General features: G+C 57.9%; 3 protein-coding genes across 3 annotated transcripts; all 3 read right to left on the bottom strand.

The window, feature by feature from the left end:
- Window positions 1-6,910: 6,910 nt before the first annotated feature.
- Window positions 6,911-7,291, bottom strand: LOC144948198 (histone H2A). The gene has a single exon (XM_078877629.1). It carries the CDS (start codon window positions 7,289-7,291, stop codon window positions 6,911-6,913), a length of 381 nt encoding a protein of 126 aa, XP_078733755.1.
- Window positions 7,292-8,185: 894 nt separating this feature from the next.
- Window positions 8,186-8,596, bottom strand: LOC144948073 (histone H3). Its single transcript, XM_078877501.1, has one exon. The coding sequence runs from the start codon at window positions 8,594-8,596 to the stop codon at window positions 8,186-8,188; it is 411 nt and encodes a 136-aa protein (XP_078733627.1).
- An 841-nt stretch (window positions 8,597-9,437) lies between these two features.
- Window positions 9,438-19,566, bottom strand: LOC144948074 (histone H2B type 3-B-like). The gene is made up of 2 exons (XM_078877502.1): window positions 19,481-19,566; window positions 9,438-9,858 (listed from the first exon to the last, which is right to left on the bottom strand). Exons 1-2 carry the CDS (start codon window positions 19,564-19,566, stop codon window positions 9,438-9,440), a joined length of 507 nt encoding a protein of 168 aa, XP_078733628.1.
- Between the last annotated feature and the right edge of the window lie 224 nt (window positions 19,567-19,790).

A 19,790-nucleotide genomic window follows, 5' to 3' on the forward strand; every position in this document is an offset into this window, starting at 1 on the left:
CAGCGCGATCGGGGTCGACGTGCGTCACCTGCAGGCACCGGACCGCGCGCTGCACACGGCGAGCGGAGCCGGAATGGGGCTGCTGGGGAGAGCCACCCTAGAGGTCCGCATAGGCAGTCAGGTGTGCACCCAGGAGTTCTACGTGTCGAGTGCGTTGTGTCACGAGTGTATCGCAGGTACCGACCTCTTAGAACGGCTGGGACTCAACGTGCAACCCCGCCAGCGATGCGCCACCATGGAGAGCAACGGCGAGCGGATACCGTTCCTGGGACGAGAACCAACGCGCCCCCGCTTCGCACCTGTGGCCGCTACGCTGGTGTCGGCCGTCACCATCGGGCCTCTCGCCGAGATGCTGGTGCCGGTGGCAACCCTCTCCACCGACCCAACCCACCGACCATCGGGCGAGGTAATGCTGACTCCTCACCCGGAGTTGGCATCGCGATACGGGGTGGTAGGGTCAGCCACACTGGTAAACGCAGATGGGGGCCGGCTGTTTATACGTGTGTTTAACCCACACAGTACCCCGGCAATGATACGACGACGCACCCCGGTAGCCACCGTACACCCCCTGCATGCTCGCCACTCGAACGACTCGGTGTTCGCACTCTGGGCGGAGGACCCTGGCCGCCCCGAGGACAGCCAGGATCTGGCCTGGCGGGTCGGCCCGACCCCCCGAGCCGAGATTGTTCCCCTGCAGGATGCGTTACATGTGCCTTGGGCAGCCTTACCTAAGGGGGAGGCCGATCAGCTGCGCGGGTTATTGCGGGAGTACGCCGACGTGTTCAGTGAGCACGATTCGGACGTGGGCCGGACCGACCTGGTCAAGCACCAAATTGACACAGGTGCAGCCCGACCCATCAAACTCCCCGCATACCGAGTGGGCGCGCCTGAACGGACCCAGATCAAAGAGGCAGTCACGGATATGCTACGCAATAACATTATCCAGCCCTCCGCGAGCCCTTGGTCTGCCCCGGTGGTACTGGTAACGAAAAAGGACGGATCGACTCGGTTCTGCGTTGATTACCGAAAATTGAACGCAGTCACCCTCGGCGACGCTTTTCCCATCCCACGCATCGACGACACCTTCGACAGTCTCGCAGGAGCGCGGTATTTTTCCACCCTCGATCTGGCGTCCGGTTACTGGCAGGTGGAGATGACGGAGGAGGATCGGCCAAAAACAGCATTCACCACCCCGATGGGCCTGTTTGAGTTTCGAGTGTTGCCGTTCGGACTCACTAACGCGCCCGCGACGTTCCAGCGGTTGATGGAGTTGGTGATGCGGGGCTTGCAGTGGGAACAGTGCCTGATTTACCTGGACGACGTAATAGTGTTCAGTAGGTCGCTGTCCGAACACTGGTCCAGGCTGCGGGAAGTATTCCAGCGACTGCGAGCAGCCCATCTCAAGCTCAAGCCACGTAAGTGTTACATTGCGCAACGCGAGGTGGGGTACCTCGGACACCGAGTCAGCGAGGCAGGGGTGAGCACCGATCCCGAGAAGGTGCGTGCCGTAGTGGATTGGCCGCGGCCGAGGAACCTGACGGAGATCAGGTCATTCTTGGGACTCGCCACTTATTACCGTCGATTTGTAAAGGGATTCAGTGAGATTGCACGCCCCCTCACCCAACTCACCTCCCCTAAGAACCCCTATCAGTGGTCGGAGGCCTGCCAGACGGCTTTCACCACACTCAAAGACCACCTCACCCACACCCCCACCTTGGCTTTCCCAGATTTCACCACCGATTTTATTTTGGACACTGACGCCTGCAGCAGTGGGCTGGGCGCGGTGCTGTCGCAAGTGCAGGGTGGGACGGAGCGGGTCATCGCGTACGCCAGTCGGACCCTGAGCGGGGCCGAACTGAACTATTGTGTAACCCGTCAGGAACTGTATGCTGTAATTTTCGCGTGTAAACAGTTCCGACCGTACTTGTACGGCAGGAAATGTCGTGTGCGCACCGATCATTATGCACTGCAGTTCCTCCTTACATTCAAGGAACCGCGGGGGCAGATGGCTCGATGGCTGGCGCAGCTGCAGGAGTACAACCTGCAGATCGAGTACCGAGCGGGGCGGACACACGCGAACGCGGACGCCTTGTCAAGACGGCCCGCGGTGCGCGCTGAGACGAGGGAGGGAGACGCCTGCCCGTGCTTCACGGGGGGACGCTGCCGCCAGGCAGCAGAACCCAAGGAGCGCGCGGAAACTAAACTCCCCCCCCCGAGAGAGAGTGCAGTGTGCGCCACAGAGACCCTCGCAGGTGGCACTGAGGATCCCGTCGACCGCCCGGCAAGCGCGGGACCCGCGGCTCGGGACCCGATCGGACGGACCCAGGAGGACGTCGGCTGTGCCTTCCCGGGCCTAAACGACGAGCAGCTGAGACAGACCCAGCAGCGAGATCCGGATCTGGCGGCAGTGGAGGCGGCACTGCGGGAGGAAAAGAGCGCCCTACCAGGACCCTGGAGCGGTTTGTATGCCCGGTTGTGTGTACAGAACGGAGTGGTACGGGAGTTAACCGAGGCCGGCCAGCCGGGGTGTATCTGTGTTCCTGCCCAGGTGCGACCCCAGCTGCTACGACTGGTACACGACCACCCGCTCGGGGGCCATGATGGGGAACGGCGCACCCGGGAGACTCTGCGTCGCCAGTATCTCTGGCCTAAATTGGCGCAAGATGTGGCCGCCTGGGTGCAGGGCTGCCGGGCCTGTCAGCAGTGTGGGCAAAAGCCGGCGAGGTACCAGGTACCCCTGAGGCCGTTCCGAGTCAGTCGGACGAATCAGTTGGTCGGAATCGACCTGCAAGGGCCCTTTCCACGATCCCACCGGGGCAACCGATATATTCTTGTAGCGGTGGAGTACTTCACCCGCTACCCCGTGGCGGTGGCTATCCCGGATAAAACAGCCCTCGTAGTGGCCCGGGCCTTCGTGGAAAACTACGTACTTAAGTGCGGGATCCCCGAACGAGTCATTACCGACCAGGGTAGTGAATTCGAGGCCGAACTATTCCAGGCGCTGTGCCGAGAGTTCGGGATCCAGAAGGACCGAACCACGGCATATCACCCCCAGGCGAACGGGATGGTAGAGAGGATGAACCAGACTCTGGCCGGGAAGCTTAAACGCATGGCGGCCGCGAATCAACAGGACTGGGACGAACACCTCCCCTATGCCCTGTTCGCCTACACCACCGCCGTTCACACATCTACAGGACAGACCCCGTTCCTAATGATGTTTGGTCGCGAGTCTCGCCTGCCCGCAGATCTGCTGTTCGGTGTCCCTCCGCCGCAACGGGAGGAAGGGAGCCACCCCGTGGAGCACTTGCTGGAGACCCTGCGAGGGGCCAGGGGCCGAGCCTACCCGCACGGAGAGGCCGCGCACCAGCGGCAAGAGCAGGGCGCCCGACCCCGTATGGAGCCCCCCTTCTACACTGCGGGCTCCGAGGTGTGGCTGTACACTCCCCGCGTCGGTGCCGGACAGGTAGGGAAGCTGACCACCTACTGGCGAGGACCCTGGATTGTGAGACGGCAGATCTCACCATGGACGGTGCTGATTCAGGGAGGAGAGAGGGGCCGGGAGATGGTGGTCAACATCCGCCGACTGAAGCCGTGGCGAGCAGCCCCCGAGGGGGGGAGCCCCGCCGTCCAAGTACCCCGAAACCCCGGGGTCCCCCTACCCCCCGTGCCCGGGGGCCTCGCGCAGTATATGGGCCCCACGGAGCCCCGGGCTCCGAGGGGCCCCGGGCGGGGCCGGGGGCGACGAGGACGGCGACCCTTAAACCCCACCGCCTCTGAGTTTGTTCCCCAGCCCGCAGGTGCCAGAGACCGAGGGGAGCCGTTGGAATGGAGGAGGAGACCACCGCCGGAGCCCCAGGAGACGGAGCCGCCACCCCCGAGGCCAGCCACAAGGGCCGGGCGAATCCCGCGGACCCCGCGGCGATACCTCGTGGGGGCAACCCAGGCGAGGTGCTCCAGTCAACCCGGGACGGGGACTGGCACCCCGGGGGGCTATGTGGTGCCACAGCGACGGGGCCGCTCGGCCGAGCCAGGGAGCCGCCCGGCTTCCACCGCCGCACTGCCCCCCATCACCCCCCCCACATAAACACGCACCCGCACCCACGTAGGGCCTCGTGGTCGGGTCACCTACCCTGAGTTTTCACCCGAGGGCCCCCTAGGGGGGTTACCCCACGGTTTCTCAGGGCCAGGGAATTGGACAGGACCCTTCCCAGGCCAAGTAACACTGCGGCGCCGTGGACGGATTTGAGATCGCACGACCACGGCGAGCTCAGAGAGCCCCGCAGTTAGAAACGCATACAAACACAAACACGGGTCAGCAAGGCAGATAGCTGGGATCAGGAACCGGGACGACTGATTGGTAGAAAGTTCAAAGGCCGGCGGGATCGCAAAAGAGCGGGAAATCCTAGGCTCAGGATTGGTCGAGAGACCAAGGCGGTCGGGACGGGGGCGCCTAGCCTTTGATGTGAATAGTTTAAAAGAAAACGCAGGGGCAGTAGGGAACTCTCTTCTTCTGGAGTTTGGACACGGGGTCAGCGACGAAGGAGTCATCGGGCGAGCCGCTAGATTGTCTGCAGGACGATCTGAGCGCCGCAAGGTCACCAAGGACTACAGACGGTATCGTGTTGCGCGCCTTACAACACCTCAGAGCGGAGGGTAGGATCCGTAGGAGAGGGTTAGTTCGGGGTAAGGCCGAGTAGGAAAGCGGTTTAGCAGAGAGCGCAGCATAGAATAGGGCTACACGGCACCAGAGTGTGGGTTAGAAGCGCCTTGCTGTCCCGCACACACACACGGGTGGCTCGGTTGGTTAGCAAGGGCTAATAAAATCTCGAGCGTAGTAACAAAACCGTGTTGTTGGGTGTTTTTGGAACGTGGTATTAGCGTGCACTGCATTCGCGAGTGTGTGGTCGTTGTACGCATAAAGGCCGTGGTCTCTGTACGATTGTGCGGGTACGGAGGTGTGTGCGTTAACGCCCGGGGAGAGCACTTTTGGTGTGTTGGCGTGACTACGCAGCCGTGTGAGAGGAGAATCGTCCTTGTACGATATTTGTGTTGACGTGCACGCGCGAGTGGGGGAGGGGACGAGTCGTCGTGTCGGCGTGTGCCCCGCTTGCGTGCGCTCGTTACTTGCGTAAGCTCTCGGCGTGCGTAATCGGCGTGCCCAAGGTGCGCGATCGTAACGTGGGCGGCCAGCGCAGCGCAGAGCGGCGCAGGAGTGGGTATCGCGTGTGGAGCTGTACGCGTGTGTGCGCGCACGTTCACGACGTGTGTAACACAGGTGCGCGATCCTAACGTGAGTGGTCAGGGTTGGGTGAGTGCCGTGCAGAGCTGTGTGTGGGTGTGCGCGTGCGTGGTTATCCATGCCTGCTACGCGGACCCGCGGTGGAGGGGAATCCTCGGGTGACGGCTCCCACACCCTGGGTGAGGAGCCTAGCGGCGGTTCGCTTAGCAGCGGGGGGGCGATTGATGATGTTAGTCCGGCCGTTAGTATTATCGAGGGAGGGATCTCGGGGGCTAGCGACCCCCACAAATGCACCGACAGAGTTGATATTCTAGGAGCGCAGGATGGTTCATCCGATGGGTTGTTTTTACTGCAATAAGTAACACGTATTTACTGCACTAAGTAACACGAATGAGTAATCATTGGAAAGATGTTATTAACCATGTAAAAAATATTTAACTACACATATTTGTACCATCTTATTTGACAAGTAATATTATACTTTACCGAGTGTTGACATCCCCAGCGTTTACCAGTACTTTTTTGCTTACTATCAGCTAACACCGGCCACAACCCTGAGCTGATGTGCTCATTTGATCCCTTTTCTGACCGCTCAAAAAGAGCGAGTTTTATTCTTTAAAAAACACGATTCTTTCTTCCAATAGGCATCCCAATTTATTCTAAACCATGTTCCATGATTGATGCAATGTTGGAATGCTGCTCAAATACCGTTCCTAAATAAGACATAAAGGGTATCTGGAATGAGCAGAGCATTCGTTTAATTGCGAGCAATTTGGGACGAGGGCAACTCGACGACGGTGTCCTTATTAAACAGGACCCTGCGGGGTGGGCTGGTAGGAACGAATAACCAAATAATATAAACATAATGTATTATTACACTTGTTAAGCCAGGAAAGCCCCACTGAGTCAAAAGGTTTTTGTAGGGTCCTGCCAAGTGTTTGCAGTAGGGGGCGATGTTGCTACACCTAATCGGACGATACGAAGGGAGAGATTGAGGCCTAGTTCTAGGCTTTAGGCCTAGCTGTATGCTTTAGGGCGCTGTGAGTTAATTTTTAATTTAAATGATTTAATGATTCATGTAAAAGCTTTAAATTTAAATGTTTCTATTTAAAAACATGAGGGAATGTAACATTGTTAAACATAACTCCCTTTCACACACGCGGGGGTACGACACGAATGGAGAGTTTCAGGCCTAGTTCTAGGCTTTAGGCCTAGCTGTAGGCTTTAGGGCGCTGTGAGTTTTTTTTTAATTTCAAAGTTTTAATTAAAAGCTATCTCAGGGAATTATTAGGGCGCTGTTAGTTGTTTTATTTAATTTCAAAGTTTTAATTAAAAGCTATCTCAGGGAATTATTAGGGAATGTTACACGTGTTTAGCCAGGAAAGCCTCATTAATTTAAATGTTTTAATTAAAAGCTGAGGGAATTATAAGGGAATGTTACACTTGTTTAGCCAGGATAGCGTCACTGAGTCAAGGTTTTCGTAGGGTCATGCCAAATGTTTGCAGTAGGGGGCGATGTTGACGGACGGACACATTAATCTATTGGTGGTCTGGTCCACTTCGTTCCTACCAGTATAACAAAACTCCTGTGTACGACTGTCCGAGCTCTTTGCAAGTAAGTGGGTGGCTCTGAAAAGAGCCGTTGTTGTGGTGGTAGAGGCGGCGGCGCGTTCACTTCTTTGCCTGAGAGGTCTTCTTGGGCAGCAGCACGGCCTGGATGTTGGGCAGCACACCGCCCTGGGCGATAGTCACGCCGCCCATGAGCTTGTTGAGCTCCTCGTCGTTTCGCACGGCGAGCTGCAGGTGTCGGGGGATGATCCTCGTCTTCTTGTTGTCGCGGGCAGCATTGCCAGCCAGCTCGAGGATCTCGGCAGAAAGGTACTCGAGCACGGCGGCCAGGTAGACGGGTGCTCCAGCGCCGACCCGCTGGGCGTAATTGCCCTTGCGGAGCAGCCTGTGAACGCGACCCACGGGGAACTGCAGGCCGGCGCGGGAAGAGCGGGACTTTGCCTTGGCGCGAGACTTGCCACCGGTCTTGCCGCGTCCAGACATTGTTAAGCGACCTAGGATGCAAAAAGCACTGGAGACAAAGTACGAACGATTTGTGACGTTAACACGCACCACCGGAGCGGCTTTTATAGCGGAGACGAGGATCGTAGAGCGCGCCGCTGCTGATTGGCTCCTCTCGGTCGAGTCCCGCCCTCTCCTTGAGCCACCAATGAAAAGCCGGGACGCGAGGATTCGATGTTGACTTTAATTATTTGTATCCATATATATTTTAATGCGGGCACGCATCTTATGAATGAAACAATGCGATACACGTACTTAATAGGTTCAAGTTTTAAGCATGATAGAGTTAATTAATGGGCACGTGCTGGCAAGTCAAACTTATAAGCGGATTCCGCAAATATCAATGTATTATTGATTATAATAATCATTTTGAGGGACCGCATTGGTTATAAGAAATCATTGTGATAGCCTTGAGCTCGTGATTGATCGCCCACGTGCCTATACGGTGTATATATATTTTCCTTTAACCGCCTGTTCGGGCAATGCCTAAAAATATATGTGCGTGAATAATTCAGTCTCTTAGTTTGCAAAATGTGAACTTCTTATCAGCTCGGGCTTGAAACAACATAAACCAATATCTTTGGGTTTAATAGTTAATATATTTCACCAAAATAACCCTTTTGTTGAACATTATGTAAGCATGGTTTCACAACGCTTATATACGACACCAACGTGTGATGTTGAAAAATATGAGCGGCGGGGTATAGAAAATGAACTTCATTGTCGCTTACGCCTGACGACTCGTGAGAGCAGTGACCAGCAAACGAAGGTTTCCGGCACCCGAACTTTGAAGAACACACATGGAAGCGTTTTCATGAGTAAGTGGTGGCTCTGAAAAGAGCCTTTGTGTTGTGCTTTGAGGGCCGAGCTGGGCGTTCAAGCGCGCTCGCCACGAATGCGGCGGGCGAGCTGAATGTCCTTGGGCATGATGGTGACGCGCTTGGCGTGGATGGCGCACAGGTTGGTGTCCTCGAAGAGCGCGACAAGGTACGCTTCGCTGGCCTCCTGCAGAGCCATGACAGCGGAGCTCTGGAAGCGCAGGTCGGTCTTGAAGTCCTGCGCGATCTCCCTGACGAGGCGCTGGAAGGGCAGTTTGCGGATGAGCAGCTCGGTGGACTTCTGGTAGCGGCGGATCTCGCGCAGAGCGACGGTGCCGGGCCTGTAGCGGTGAGGCTTCTTGACGCCGCCCGTGGCCGGAGCGCTCTTTCGGGCCGCCTTGGTGGCGAGTTGCTTGCGGGGGGCCTTGCCGCCCGTGGACTTGCGAGCCGTCTGCTTGGTGCGAGCCATGGCTTGGTGAGGGCAAAGATTCTCACAGGCGGGGAGAAGGCGGCTTATGTAGCCCAGAGCGCGCGCTCACTGGTCAGCGGAGTCGTGACGTGCGAAGAAGGGGAGCGTGCTGATTGGTTGGCAGCGTGCAATGATCTCGAGTCGTCAACTCTTCTTAATCAACAAAATGTTCACAGTTTGGATCATTTCAGAATGCCGCATCACGATGCAGTAGTACCGTTTGAGCGCCGTCGATGTCTTTAACGGATGTTCTTTTCTCAAGCAAACACCTTTCCGAAAACAACTTTACAGTGCTCTGCATGATCTAAATAAAGTGTGAAGAAACTGCACGTCATTGGAAACAGTAATACGTAAAAATGTCGGAAAGAGGTGATCACAGGAATAGATATATATTCTCTTGGCATTGAGATGATGATCAATTATACTGCACGAGTCATCCATGCTAGGCGCTTACTTTTACATATATGTACACGTGCAAAATGTTAGTTCCTGCCCGAAAATACAACCACGAATTAAATATATTGCATTGCAAGGTTTTGGCGCCAAATATCCAATGTAATATCTGAATGGGCTGCAGATGAAATCAATGGACAAACAAGTCCAAGAAATGCCTGCTGGTGAATATGATGTGCCATGAATATTGTTATCGCTTTTATTCACGTGGAAACAGCTTAAAATGTGTTCGACCTCTCCATTTCACTCAATGAGCGAACCATGTCCCCGCGTGCACCGGGGCTTTGTTGGAAGTTTCGTTTTGTACTCCTGCTAGGACTGGTACAAGCAGGTTCGGAGAGGTGGGTGGCTCTGAAAAGAGCCTTTGTAATTAATGGGAGTCGAGGCTTCACTTGGAGCTTGTGTACTTGGTGACGGCCTTGGTGCCCTCCGACACGGCGTGCTTGGCCAGCTCGCCGGGGAGCAGCAGTCGCACTGCGGTCTGGATCTCCCGAGAAGTGATGGTGGAGCGCTTGTTGTAGTGCGCCAGGCGGGACGCCTCGGAAGCGATGCGCTCGAAGATGTCGTTGACGAACGAGTTCATGATGCTCATTGCCTTGGACGAGATGCCGGTATCGGGGTGCACCTGCTTCATCACCTTGTAGATGTAAATGGCGTAGCTCTCCTTCCTGCGGTGGCGTCGCTTCTTGCCATCCTTGCGCGTAGCCTTGGTCACAGCCTTTTTGGAGCCCTTCTTGGGAGCAGGAACCTTGGCCGGCCCAGCGCTCTTTGATGCAGGAGGATCGGGCATGTCGACGCGTCGTACGCAGCTTCAGGTCAGAACAGACGGGAAGCGAATGTGGATGTCGGTCGGGCGATGAGCTCCTTTTATAGGAGGCGAGATGCAAATCAGAGGATCGTAGTGCGCGGCGCTGCTGAGTGGCTCTTTTAGTACATTCCCTCTCCATCAGCGTCCAATGAGAAACGCGGACGCGATGTTCACTTTAATATCGATTTTTACTGCAAAAAGGACTTGTGAATATAACACAATGTAATGTCCAAACATGTATATTAGTGAATTGCAGCCATGGCATTGCCTTTGTTTTAAAAAGGATGAGTAGAAAACCCAATACAGTATATTGTGTTTTGAGCGTGGGTTTTAAAATCCTTTATATTAAGTTCGCTTGCTTGTGTGGGGGTCGCTAGCCCCCGAGATCCCTCCCTCGATAATACTAACGGCCGGACTAACATCATCAATCGCCCCCCCGCTGCTAAGCGAACCGCCGCTAAGCTCCTCACCCATGGTGTGGGAGCCGTCACCCGAGGATTCCCCTCCACCGCGGGTCCGCGTAGCAGGCATAGTTAACCACGTACGCGCACACCCACACACAGCTCTGCACGGCACTCACCCAACACTGACCACTCACGTTAGGATCGCGCACCTGTGTTACACACGTCGTGAACGTGCGCGCACACACATACAGCTCCACACGCGATACCTGTGGTGCCACAGCGACGGGGCCGCTCGGCCGAGCCAGGGAGCCGCCCGGCTTCCACCGCCGCACTGCCCCCCATCACCCCCCCCACATAAACACGCACCCGCACCCACGTAGGGCCTCGTGGTCGGGTCACCTACCCTGAGTTTTCACCCGAGGGCCCCCTAGGGGGGTTACCCCACGGTTTCTCAGGGCCAGGGAATTGGACAGGACCCTTCCCAGGCCAAGTAACACTGCGGCGCCGTGGGCGGATTTGAGATCGCACGACCACGGCGAGCTCAGAGAGCCCCGCAGTTAGAAACGCATACAAACACAAACACGGGTCAGCAAGGCAGATAGCTGGGATCAGGACCCGGGACGACTGATTGGTCGAAAGTTCAAAGGCCGGCGGGATCGCAAAAGAGCGGGAAATCCTAGGCTCAGGATTGGTCGAGAGACCAAGGCGGTCGGGACGGGGGCGCCTAGCCTTTGATGTGAATAGTTTAAAAGAAAACGCAGGGGCAGTAGGGAACTCTCTTCTTCTGGAGTTTGGACACGGGGTCAGCGACGAAGGAGTCATCGGGCGAGCCGCTAGATTGTCTGCAGGACGATCTGAGCGCCGCAAGGTCACCAAGGACTACAGACGGTATCGTGTTGCGCGCCTTACAACACCTCAGAGCGGAGGGTAGGATCCGTAGGAGAGGGTTAGTTCGGGGTAAGGACGAGTAGGAAAGCGGTTTAGCAGAGAGCGCAACATAGAATAGGGCTACACGGCACCAGAGTGTGGGTTAGAAGCGCCTTGCTGTCCCGCACACACACACGGGTGGCTCGGTTGGTTAGCAAGGGCTAATAAAATCTCGAGCGTAGTAACAAAACCGTGTTGTTGGGTGTTTTTGGAACGTGGTGTTAGCGTGCACTGCATTCGCGAGTGTGTGGTCGTTGTACGCATAAAGGCCGTGGTCTCTGTACGATTGTGCGGGTACGGAGGTGTGTGCGTTAACGTGTGGGGGTCGCTAGCCCCCGAGATCCCTCCCTCGATAATACTAACGGCCGGACTAACATCATCAATCGCCCCCCCGCTGCTAAGCGAACCGCCGCTAGGCTCCTCACCCAGGGTGTGGGAGCCGTCACCCGAGGATTCCCCTCCACCGCGGGTCCGCGTAGCAGGCATGGATAACCACGCACGCGCACACCCACACACAGCTCTGCACGGCACTCACCCAACCCTGACCACTCACGTTAGGATCGCGCACCTGTGTTACACACGTCGTGAACGTGCGCGCACACACGCATACAGCTCCACACGCGATACCCACTCCTGCGCCGCTCTGCGCCGCGCTGGCCGCCCACGTTACGATCGCGCACCTTGGGCACGCCGATTACGCACGCCGAGAGCTTACGCAAGTAACGAGCGCACGCAAGCGGGGCACACGCCGACACGACGACTCGTCCCCTCCCCCACTCGCGCGTGCACGTCAACACAAATATCGTACAAGGACGATTCTCCTCTCACACGGCTGCGTAGTCACGCCAACACACCAAAAGTGCTCTCCCCGGGCGTTAACGCACACACCTCCGTACCCGCACAATCGTACAGAGACCACGGCCTTTATGCGTACAACGACCACACACTCGCGAATGCAGTGCACGCTAATACCACGTTCCAAAAACACCCAACAACACGGTTTTGTTACTACGCTCGAGATTTTATTAGCCCTTGCTAACCAACCGAGCCACCCGTGTGTGTGTGCGGGACAGCAAGGCGCTTCTAACCCACACTCTGGTGCCGTGTAGCCCTATTCTATGCTGCGCTCTCTGCTAAACCGCTTTCCTACTCGTCCTTACCCCGAACTAACCCTCTCCTACGGATCCTACCCTCCGCTCTGAGGTGTTGTAAGGCGCGCAACACGATACCGTCTGTAGTCCTTGGTGACCTTGCGGCGCTCAGATCGTCCTGCAGACAATCTAGCGGCTCGCCCGATGACTCCTTCGTCGCTGACCCCGTGTCCAAACTCCAGAAGAAGAGAGTTCCCTACTGCCCCTGCGTTTTCTTTTAAACTATTCACATCAAAGGCTAGGCGCCCCCGTCCCGACCGCCTTGGTCTCTCGACCAATCCTGAGCCTAGGATTTCCCGCTCTTTTGCGATCCCGCCGGCCTTTGAACTTTCGACCAATCAGTCGTCCCGGGTCCTGATCCCAGCTATCTGCCTTGCTGACCCGTGTTTGTGTTTGTATGCGTTTCTAACTGCGGGGCTCTCTGAGCTCGCCGTGGTCGTGCGATCTCAAATCCGCCCACGGCGCCGCAGTGTTACTTGGCCTGGGAAGGGTCCTGTCCAATTCCCTGGCCCTGAGAAACCGTGGGGTAACCCCCCTAGGGGGCCCTCGGGTGAAAACTCAGGGTAGGTGACCCGACCACGAGGCCCTACGTGGGTGCGGGTGCGTGTTTATGTGGGGGGGGTGATGGGGGGCAGTGCGGCGGTGGAAGCCGGGCGGCTCCCTGGCTCGGCCGAGCGGCCCCGTCGCTGTGGCACCACATAGCCCCCCGGGGTGCCAGTCCCCGTCCCGGGTTGACTGGAGCACCTCGCCTGGGTTGCCCCCACGAGGTATCGCCGCGGGGTCCGCGGGATTCGCCCGGCCCTTGTGGCTGGCCTCGGGGGTGGCGGCTCCGTCTCCTGGGGCTCCGGCGGTGGTCTCCTCCTCCATTCCAACGGCTCCCCTCGGTCTCCGGCACCTGCGGGCTGGGGGACAAACTCAGAGGCGGTGGGGTTTAAGGGTCGCCGTCCTCGTCGCCCCCGGCCCCGCCCGGGGCCCCTCGGAGCCCGGGGCTCCGTGGGGCCCATATACTGCGCGAGGCCCCCGGGCACGGGGGGTGGGGGGACCCCGGGGTTTCGGGGTACTTGGACGGCGGGGCTCCCCCCCTCGGGGGCCGCTCGCCACGGCTTCAGTCGGCGGATGTTGACCACCATCTCCCGGCCCCTCTCTCCTCCCTGAATCAGCACCGTCCATGGTGAGATCTGCCGTCTCACAATCCAGGGTCCTCGCCAGTAGGTGGTCAGCTTCCCCACCTGTCCGGCACCGACGCGGGGAGTGTACAGCCACACCTCGGAGCCCGCAGTGTAGAAGGGGAGCTCCATACGGGGTCGGGCGCCCTGCTCTTGCCGCTGGTGCGCGGCCTCTCCGTGCGGGTAGGCTCGGCCCCTGGCCCCTCGCAGGGTCTCCAGCAAGTGCTCCACGGGGTGGCTCCCTTCCTCCCGTTGCGGCGGAGGGACACCGAACAGCAGATCTGCGGGCAGGCGAGACTCGCGACCAAACATCATTAGGAACGGGGTCTGTCCTGTAGATGTGTGAACGGCGGTGGTGTAGGCGAACAGGGCATAGGGGAGGTGTTCGTCCCAGTCCTGTTGATTCGCGGCCGCCATGCGTTTAAGCTTCCCGGCCAGAGTCTGGTTCATCCTCTCTACCATCCCGTTCGCCTGGGGGTGATATGCCGTGGTTCGGTCCTTCTGGATCCCGAACTCTCGGCACAGCGCCTGGAATAGTTCGGCCTCGAATTCACTACCCTGGTCGGTAATGACTCGTTCGGGGATCCCGCACTTAAGTACGTAGTTTTCCACGAAGGCCCGGGCCACTACGAGGGCTGTTTTATCCGGGATAGCCACCGCCACGGGGTAGCGGGTGAAGTACTCCACCGCTACAAGAATATATCGGTTGCCCCGGTGGGATCGTGGAAAGGGCCCCTGCAGGTCGATTCCGACCAACTGATTCGTCCGACTGACTCGGAACGGCCTCAGGGGTACCTGGTACCTCGCCGGCTTTTGCCCACACTGCTGACAGGCCCGGCAGCCCTGCACCCAGGCGGCCACATCTTGCGCCAATTTAGGCCAGAGATACTGGCGACGCAGAGTCTCCCGGGTGCGCCGTTCCCCATCATGGCCCCCGAGCGGGTGGTCGTGTACCAGTCGTAGTAGTTGGGGTCGCACATGGGCGGGAACGCAGATGCACCCAGGCTGCCCAGCGTCGGCCAGTTCCCTCACCACCCCGTTTTCCACACACAACCGGGCATACAAACCGCTCCAGGGCCCTGGTAGTGCATCCTCCTTCTCTCGCAGTGCCGCCTCCACCGCCGCCAGATCCGGATCTCGCTGCTGGGTCTGTCTCAGCTGCTCGTCGTTCAGGCCCGGGAAGGCGCAGCCGACGTCCTCCTGGATCCGTCCGATCGGGTCCCGAGCTGCGGGTCCCGCGCTTGCCGGGCGGTCGACGGGATCCTCGGTGCCACCTGCGAGGGTCTCTGTGGCGCACACTGCACTCTCTCTCGCTGGGGGGGGGTCAGTGGCCGCGGCCGCGCGGGGGTCCGTTGCCTGCCGGCAGCGTCCCCCCGTGAAACACGGGCAGGCCTCCTCCGCCCTCGTCTCGGCGAACACCGTGGGTCGCCTCGACAAGGCGTCCGCGTTTGCATGCGTCCGGCCAGCCCGATACTCGATTTGCAGGTTGTACTCCTGCAACTGCGCCAACCACCGGGCCATCTGCCCCCGCGGCTCCTTGAATGTAAGAAGGAACTGCAGAGCATAATGGTCAGTGCGTACGCGACATCTCCTGCCGTACAAATACGGCCGGAACTGTTTGCATGCGAAAATTACGGCGTACAACTCTTGGCGGGTCACGCAATAGTTCAGCTCGGCCCCACTCAGGGTCCGGCTGGCGTACGCGATGACTCGTTCCGTCCCCTCCTGTACCTGTGACAACACCGCGCCCAGCCCGCTGCTGCAGGCGTCGGTGTCCAAAATGAAATCGGTGGTAAAATCGGGGAAAGCGAGGGTGGGGGCGTGGGTGAGGTGGTCTTTGAGAGTGGTGAAGGCCGTCTGGCAGGCCCCCGTCCACTGGTAGGGGTGCTTAGGGGAGGTGAGTTGGGTGAGAGGGCGTGCAATCTCGCTGAATCCTTTTACAAATCGACGATAATAGGTGGCGAGCCCCAAAAATGATCTGATCTCCGTCAGATTCCTTGGCCGTGGCCACTCCACTACGGCGCGTACCTTCTCTGGATCGGTGTGCACGCCTGCCTCGCTGACGCGATGCCCGAGGTACCCCACCTCGCGTTGTGCGATGTAACACTTACGTGGCTTGAGCTTGAGATGAGCCGCTCGCAGTCGCTGGAACACCTCTCGAAGCCTGGACCAATGCTCAGACAAAGATCTACTGAACACTATCACATCGACCAAGTAAATCAGGCACTGTTCCCATTGCAAGCCCCGCATCACCAACTCCATCAGCCGCTGGAACGTCGCAGGCGCATTGGTGAGTCCGAACGGGAGTACTCGAAACTCGAATAGTCCCATCGGGGTGGTGAATGCGGTTTTCGGCCGATCTTCCTCCGTCATCTCCACCTGCCAGTAACCGGACGCCAGATCGAGGGTGGAAAAATACCGCGCTCCTGCGAGACTGTCGAAGGTGTCGTCGATGCGGGGTATGGGGAAGGCATCGCCGAGCGTGACTGCATTTAGTTTACGGTAATCGACGCAGAACCGGGTTGACCCATCCTTTTTCGTTACCAGTACCACCGGGGCAGACCAAGGGCTCGCGGAGGGCTGGATTATGTTATCGCGTAGCATATCCGTGACTGCCTCTTTGATCTGGGTCCGTTCAGGCGCGCCCACTCGGTATGCGGGGAGTTTGATGGGTCGGGCTGCACCTGTGTCAATTTGGTGCTTGACCAGGTCGGTCCGGCCCACGTCCGAATCGTGCTCACTGAACACGTCGGCGTACTCCCGCAATAACCCGCGCAGCTGATCGGCCCCCCCCTTAGGTAAGGCTGCCCAAGGCACATGTAACGCATCCTGCAGGGGAACAATCTCGGCTCGGGGGGTCGGGCCGACCCGCCAGGCCAGATCCTGGCTGTCCTCGGGGCGGCCAGGGTCCTCCGCCCAGAGTGCAAACACCGAGTCGTTCGAGTGGCGAGCATGCAGGGGGTGTACAGTGGCTACCGGGGTGCGTCGTCGTATCATTGCCGGGGTACTGTGTGGGTTAAACACACGTATAAACAGCCGGCCCCCATCTGCGTTTACCAGTGTGGCTGACCCTACCACCCCGTATCGCGATGCCAACTCTGGGTGAGGAGTCAGCATTACCTCGCCCGATGGTCGGTGGGTTGGGTCGGTGGAGAGGGTTGCCACTGGCACCAGCATCTCGGCGAGAGGCCCGATGGTGACGGCCGACACCAGCGTAGCGGCCACGGGTGTGAAGCGTGGGCGATTCGGCTCCTGTCCTAGGAACGGAATCCGCTCCCCGCTGCCCTCCACCGTAGCGCATCGTTGCCGGGGCTGTACGTTAAGTCCCAACTTTTCCAGGAGGTCCGTTCCTGCAATGCACTCGTGGCACAACACACTCGAAACGTAGAATTCCTGTGTGCACACCTGGTTTCCTAGACGGACCTCGAGGGAGACCTTCCCCAGCAACCCCATCCCGGCTCCGCTTGCCGTGTGCAGCGCGCGATCCGGGGCCTGCAGGCAGCCCACGTCCACCCCGAGCATGCTGCAGTGCGCGGCGCTCATGAGAGAGGCCACGGCGCCCGTGTCCAGCAGGATCCGGGTGCGCTGCCCGTTCACCTGGCCTTCCACCAGCGACGTGGCTCCCGTTATCCCTGCCACCAGCTCCCGCAGCCAATCGCCCGAGGTCCCCGCGCCCTTGGGTGTTGTTGTTGTAACCTGTTTATGGATCACTCGCTCGCCATTATTCTCATTACCGTCTATTTGTATCGGGACCGCGTCGATTGCACCCCTAGTTGGTCCGCTCACTAGGAGGCGTTGGAGTTTAACCCCCGCGCCTGCCTAGCTCGGGTGATTTCAGGACAGTCTCTCACTAGATGCCCTCGGCGATCACACATATAACATGCCCGGGGAGGGGGGGCGGCTCCGTAGTGGGCCCCCTGCCCACTCCCTCCCCCCCCATTACGCCGCTGTCCACCCTCCGCCTCTAGTCGGGCTACCCTCCCAGATAACCCTCCCACCGTGGCGCGTAGGTCCCCCATTTCGGATCGGATGGTCTCAACGGAGGATTGCAGTTTGGCCATATTTTTATTCGTTTCCTCACCTACTTGGTTTACCTTGTTGTCTATCTGGGTTACCTGGCCGGAGACATCCTTTATACCCGTTTGTATACCGGCAACCCATCCCGGGGTTGTCTCGCGGGACACTGGAGGCTCTCTTTCCCGGCCCCTTACCGTCCTCGCGAGCTCCTGTTCCTCCTCCTCGTCTTCCGAGAGCAGGCTCGCAATGGCGCGCTCTCGTCCCAGCCCCCGGAGCTGCGCGCGTTCGCTGTGAATTCTTTCACACTTACGTGCGCGCTCGACAAGGGTGTTAAAGGGAAGACGTGGGCAGCTCAGGTCTGGCTGCCACCACGCCGTGCGAGACAGGTACCGCTGGATTTTCTCGGCAGCCAGTTCCTCAATAACCTCCGTTGCGTACCCCGGGCGTGCGATCTTTGTTAACTCGCGCACATCCTCGGCGTAATCACGGAGATCTTCGCCAGGTTGGCGACGGCGCGCCTCTAAGGCCGATTTTGCTTCCTCCTCGTCACGCGTGCCAAAACGCTGATCGAGTCGGCGCATCAGCTCCTCTAGCTGTGTCTGTGCGCTCGCGGGTAACGCTTCTACAAAATCGGCTGCCCGCCCATCAAGATTCATATTAAGTTGACGTACTGCCTGCACGTCCGTCCATCCATTAATTTCCTTAGCCCCTAAGAGATTGCGGGCGAATGCCTTCCACGAAGGGGCCCCCCTGCCGGTAAATATTAGTCTTATTTTAGCGTGAGGTAACGCGGGGGTCCATCCCACTTCTGACACCAATTTGTGGGGGTCGCTAGCCCCCGAGATCCCTCCCTCGATAATACTAACGGCCGGACTAACATCATCAATCGCCCCCCCGCTGCTAAGCGAACCGCCACATCATGTTACTGGTGCCAAATATGGAATTTAGTCTAAAAAGGTATTGATTCCAGACAGCTTTTCTCAATTTGCCTTCATTCGCTCGTTCTCGCCTTTTCACTTTGTTTTGTAAACATTGCGGTGCACCATCTAAACTTCTCTATTAAAATTAATTTCTATACGTAAATATCGCATTGTTTGAAATGTCTTTCTTACTTTGGGAGAACTAGTTGGTGACGTTCACTCAACTATTGTGTTGGAAGCCGTTTAGCTTCACACGATTATAAAGTTAGTTCATCTTGTTCACTTGAAAACAAGACCTTACACCGATTATTCACTCCACGTGCAACCTTGCAACAGATCGCGTTCCTCTCGCGTTCGCTGCGGGTGTGCCAATATCATTACAGAGTGCTTCGAAGAAGGGTCATTGCCCAAAACGTCGCATATTATACATGTCAAGGAAGTGTTATTGACGACAGTGGAGGGTTTTCTTCGTCACAGAGGTTAAAGGTCTAAGGTTTAAGGCGGAGCCATCGCGGAGGGCAGGGGTGGTCGGTGACGTCACCACGCTTCGGGTATAAAGGCGGCTGCTGCTGCAAGCTGAGCGCGCAGTCTCTCGCGAGCTTTGTCAGAAGTAGTCGGAATGTCTGGACGCGGTAAAGGCGGTAAGGGGCTCGGCAAGGGAGGCGCAAAACGCCATCGCAAGGTGCTGCGCGACAACATCCAGGGCATCACCAAGCCCGCCATCCGTCGCCTCGCTCGCCGCGGCGGTGTGAAGCGCATCTCGGGCCTCATCTACGAGGAGACCCGCGGCGTCCTGAAGGTCTTCCTTGAGAACGTCATCCGCGACGCCGTCACCTACACGGAGCACGCCAAGCGCAAGACCGTCACCGCCATGGACGTGGTCTACGCCCTCAAGCGCCAGGGCCGCACTCTCTACGGCTTCGGAGGCTGAGCGCCCATCTCTCGCACACTAAGCCAACCCAAAGGCTCTTTTCAGAGCCACCCACCTCTTCGAAACTGCTTGCGCCAGTGTTGCCAAACACTTTCTAAATGGAGCACATGTCCTGGGTTGTTGCGCGCCAATTCCTCGTGAGCGTGGTGGACGTTTGCTTGTTGAGTTGGCGAATCTTCATCTGCTTCCACATGAATGAAATAAATCATGATATTCACGACACGTCACATTTAACAAGGCGTAATTCTTGAACGCGTTAATACAGTACCCATTTGTGCGTGAATTATTTCCAGCTGCAACCGATTCCGATATTACGTGGAGCATTTGCCGCCACAATCTTACAGCACACTCGTCCTAATTGACGTAGCGTGCCGGAATGCTAATCTCCACCTGTACAGCACAACAGCGAAGTTATTT

This window comes from Lampetra fluviatilis, chromosome 48 (genome assembly GCF_964198595.1).
Source record: "Lampetra fluviatilis chromosome 48, kcLamFluv1.1, whole genome shotgun sequence".
Taxonomy (NCBI): Eukaryota; Metazoa; Chordata; class Hyperoartia; order Petromyzontiformes; family Petromyzontidae; genus Lampetra; species Lampetra fluviatilis.

Bases quoted from the DNA above. Each gene is read 5' to 3' on its own strand.
- LOC144948074 (XM_078877502.1), bottom strand. From the start codon at position 19,566: ATGTGGAAGCAGATGAAGATTCGCCAACTCAACAAGCAAACGTCCACC. The intron at 9,859-19,480 runs GTGCTCCATTTA...TCTGACCTGAAG, and splicing joins CGCGCAACAACCCAGGACAT to CTGCGTACGACGCGTCGACA.
- LOC144948073 (XM_078877501.1), bottom strand. From the start codon at position 8,596: ATGGCTCGCACCAAGCAGACGGCTCGCAAGTCCACGGGCGGCAAGGCC.
- LOC144948198 (XM_078877629.1), bottom strand. From the start codon at position 7,291: ATGTCTGGACGCGGCAAGACCGGTGGCAAGTCTCGCGCCAAGGCAAAG.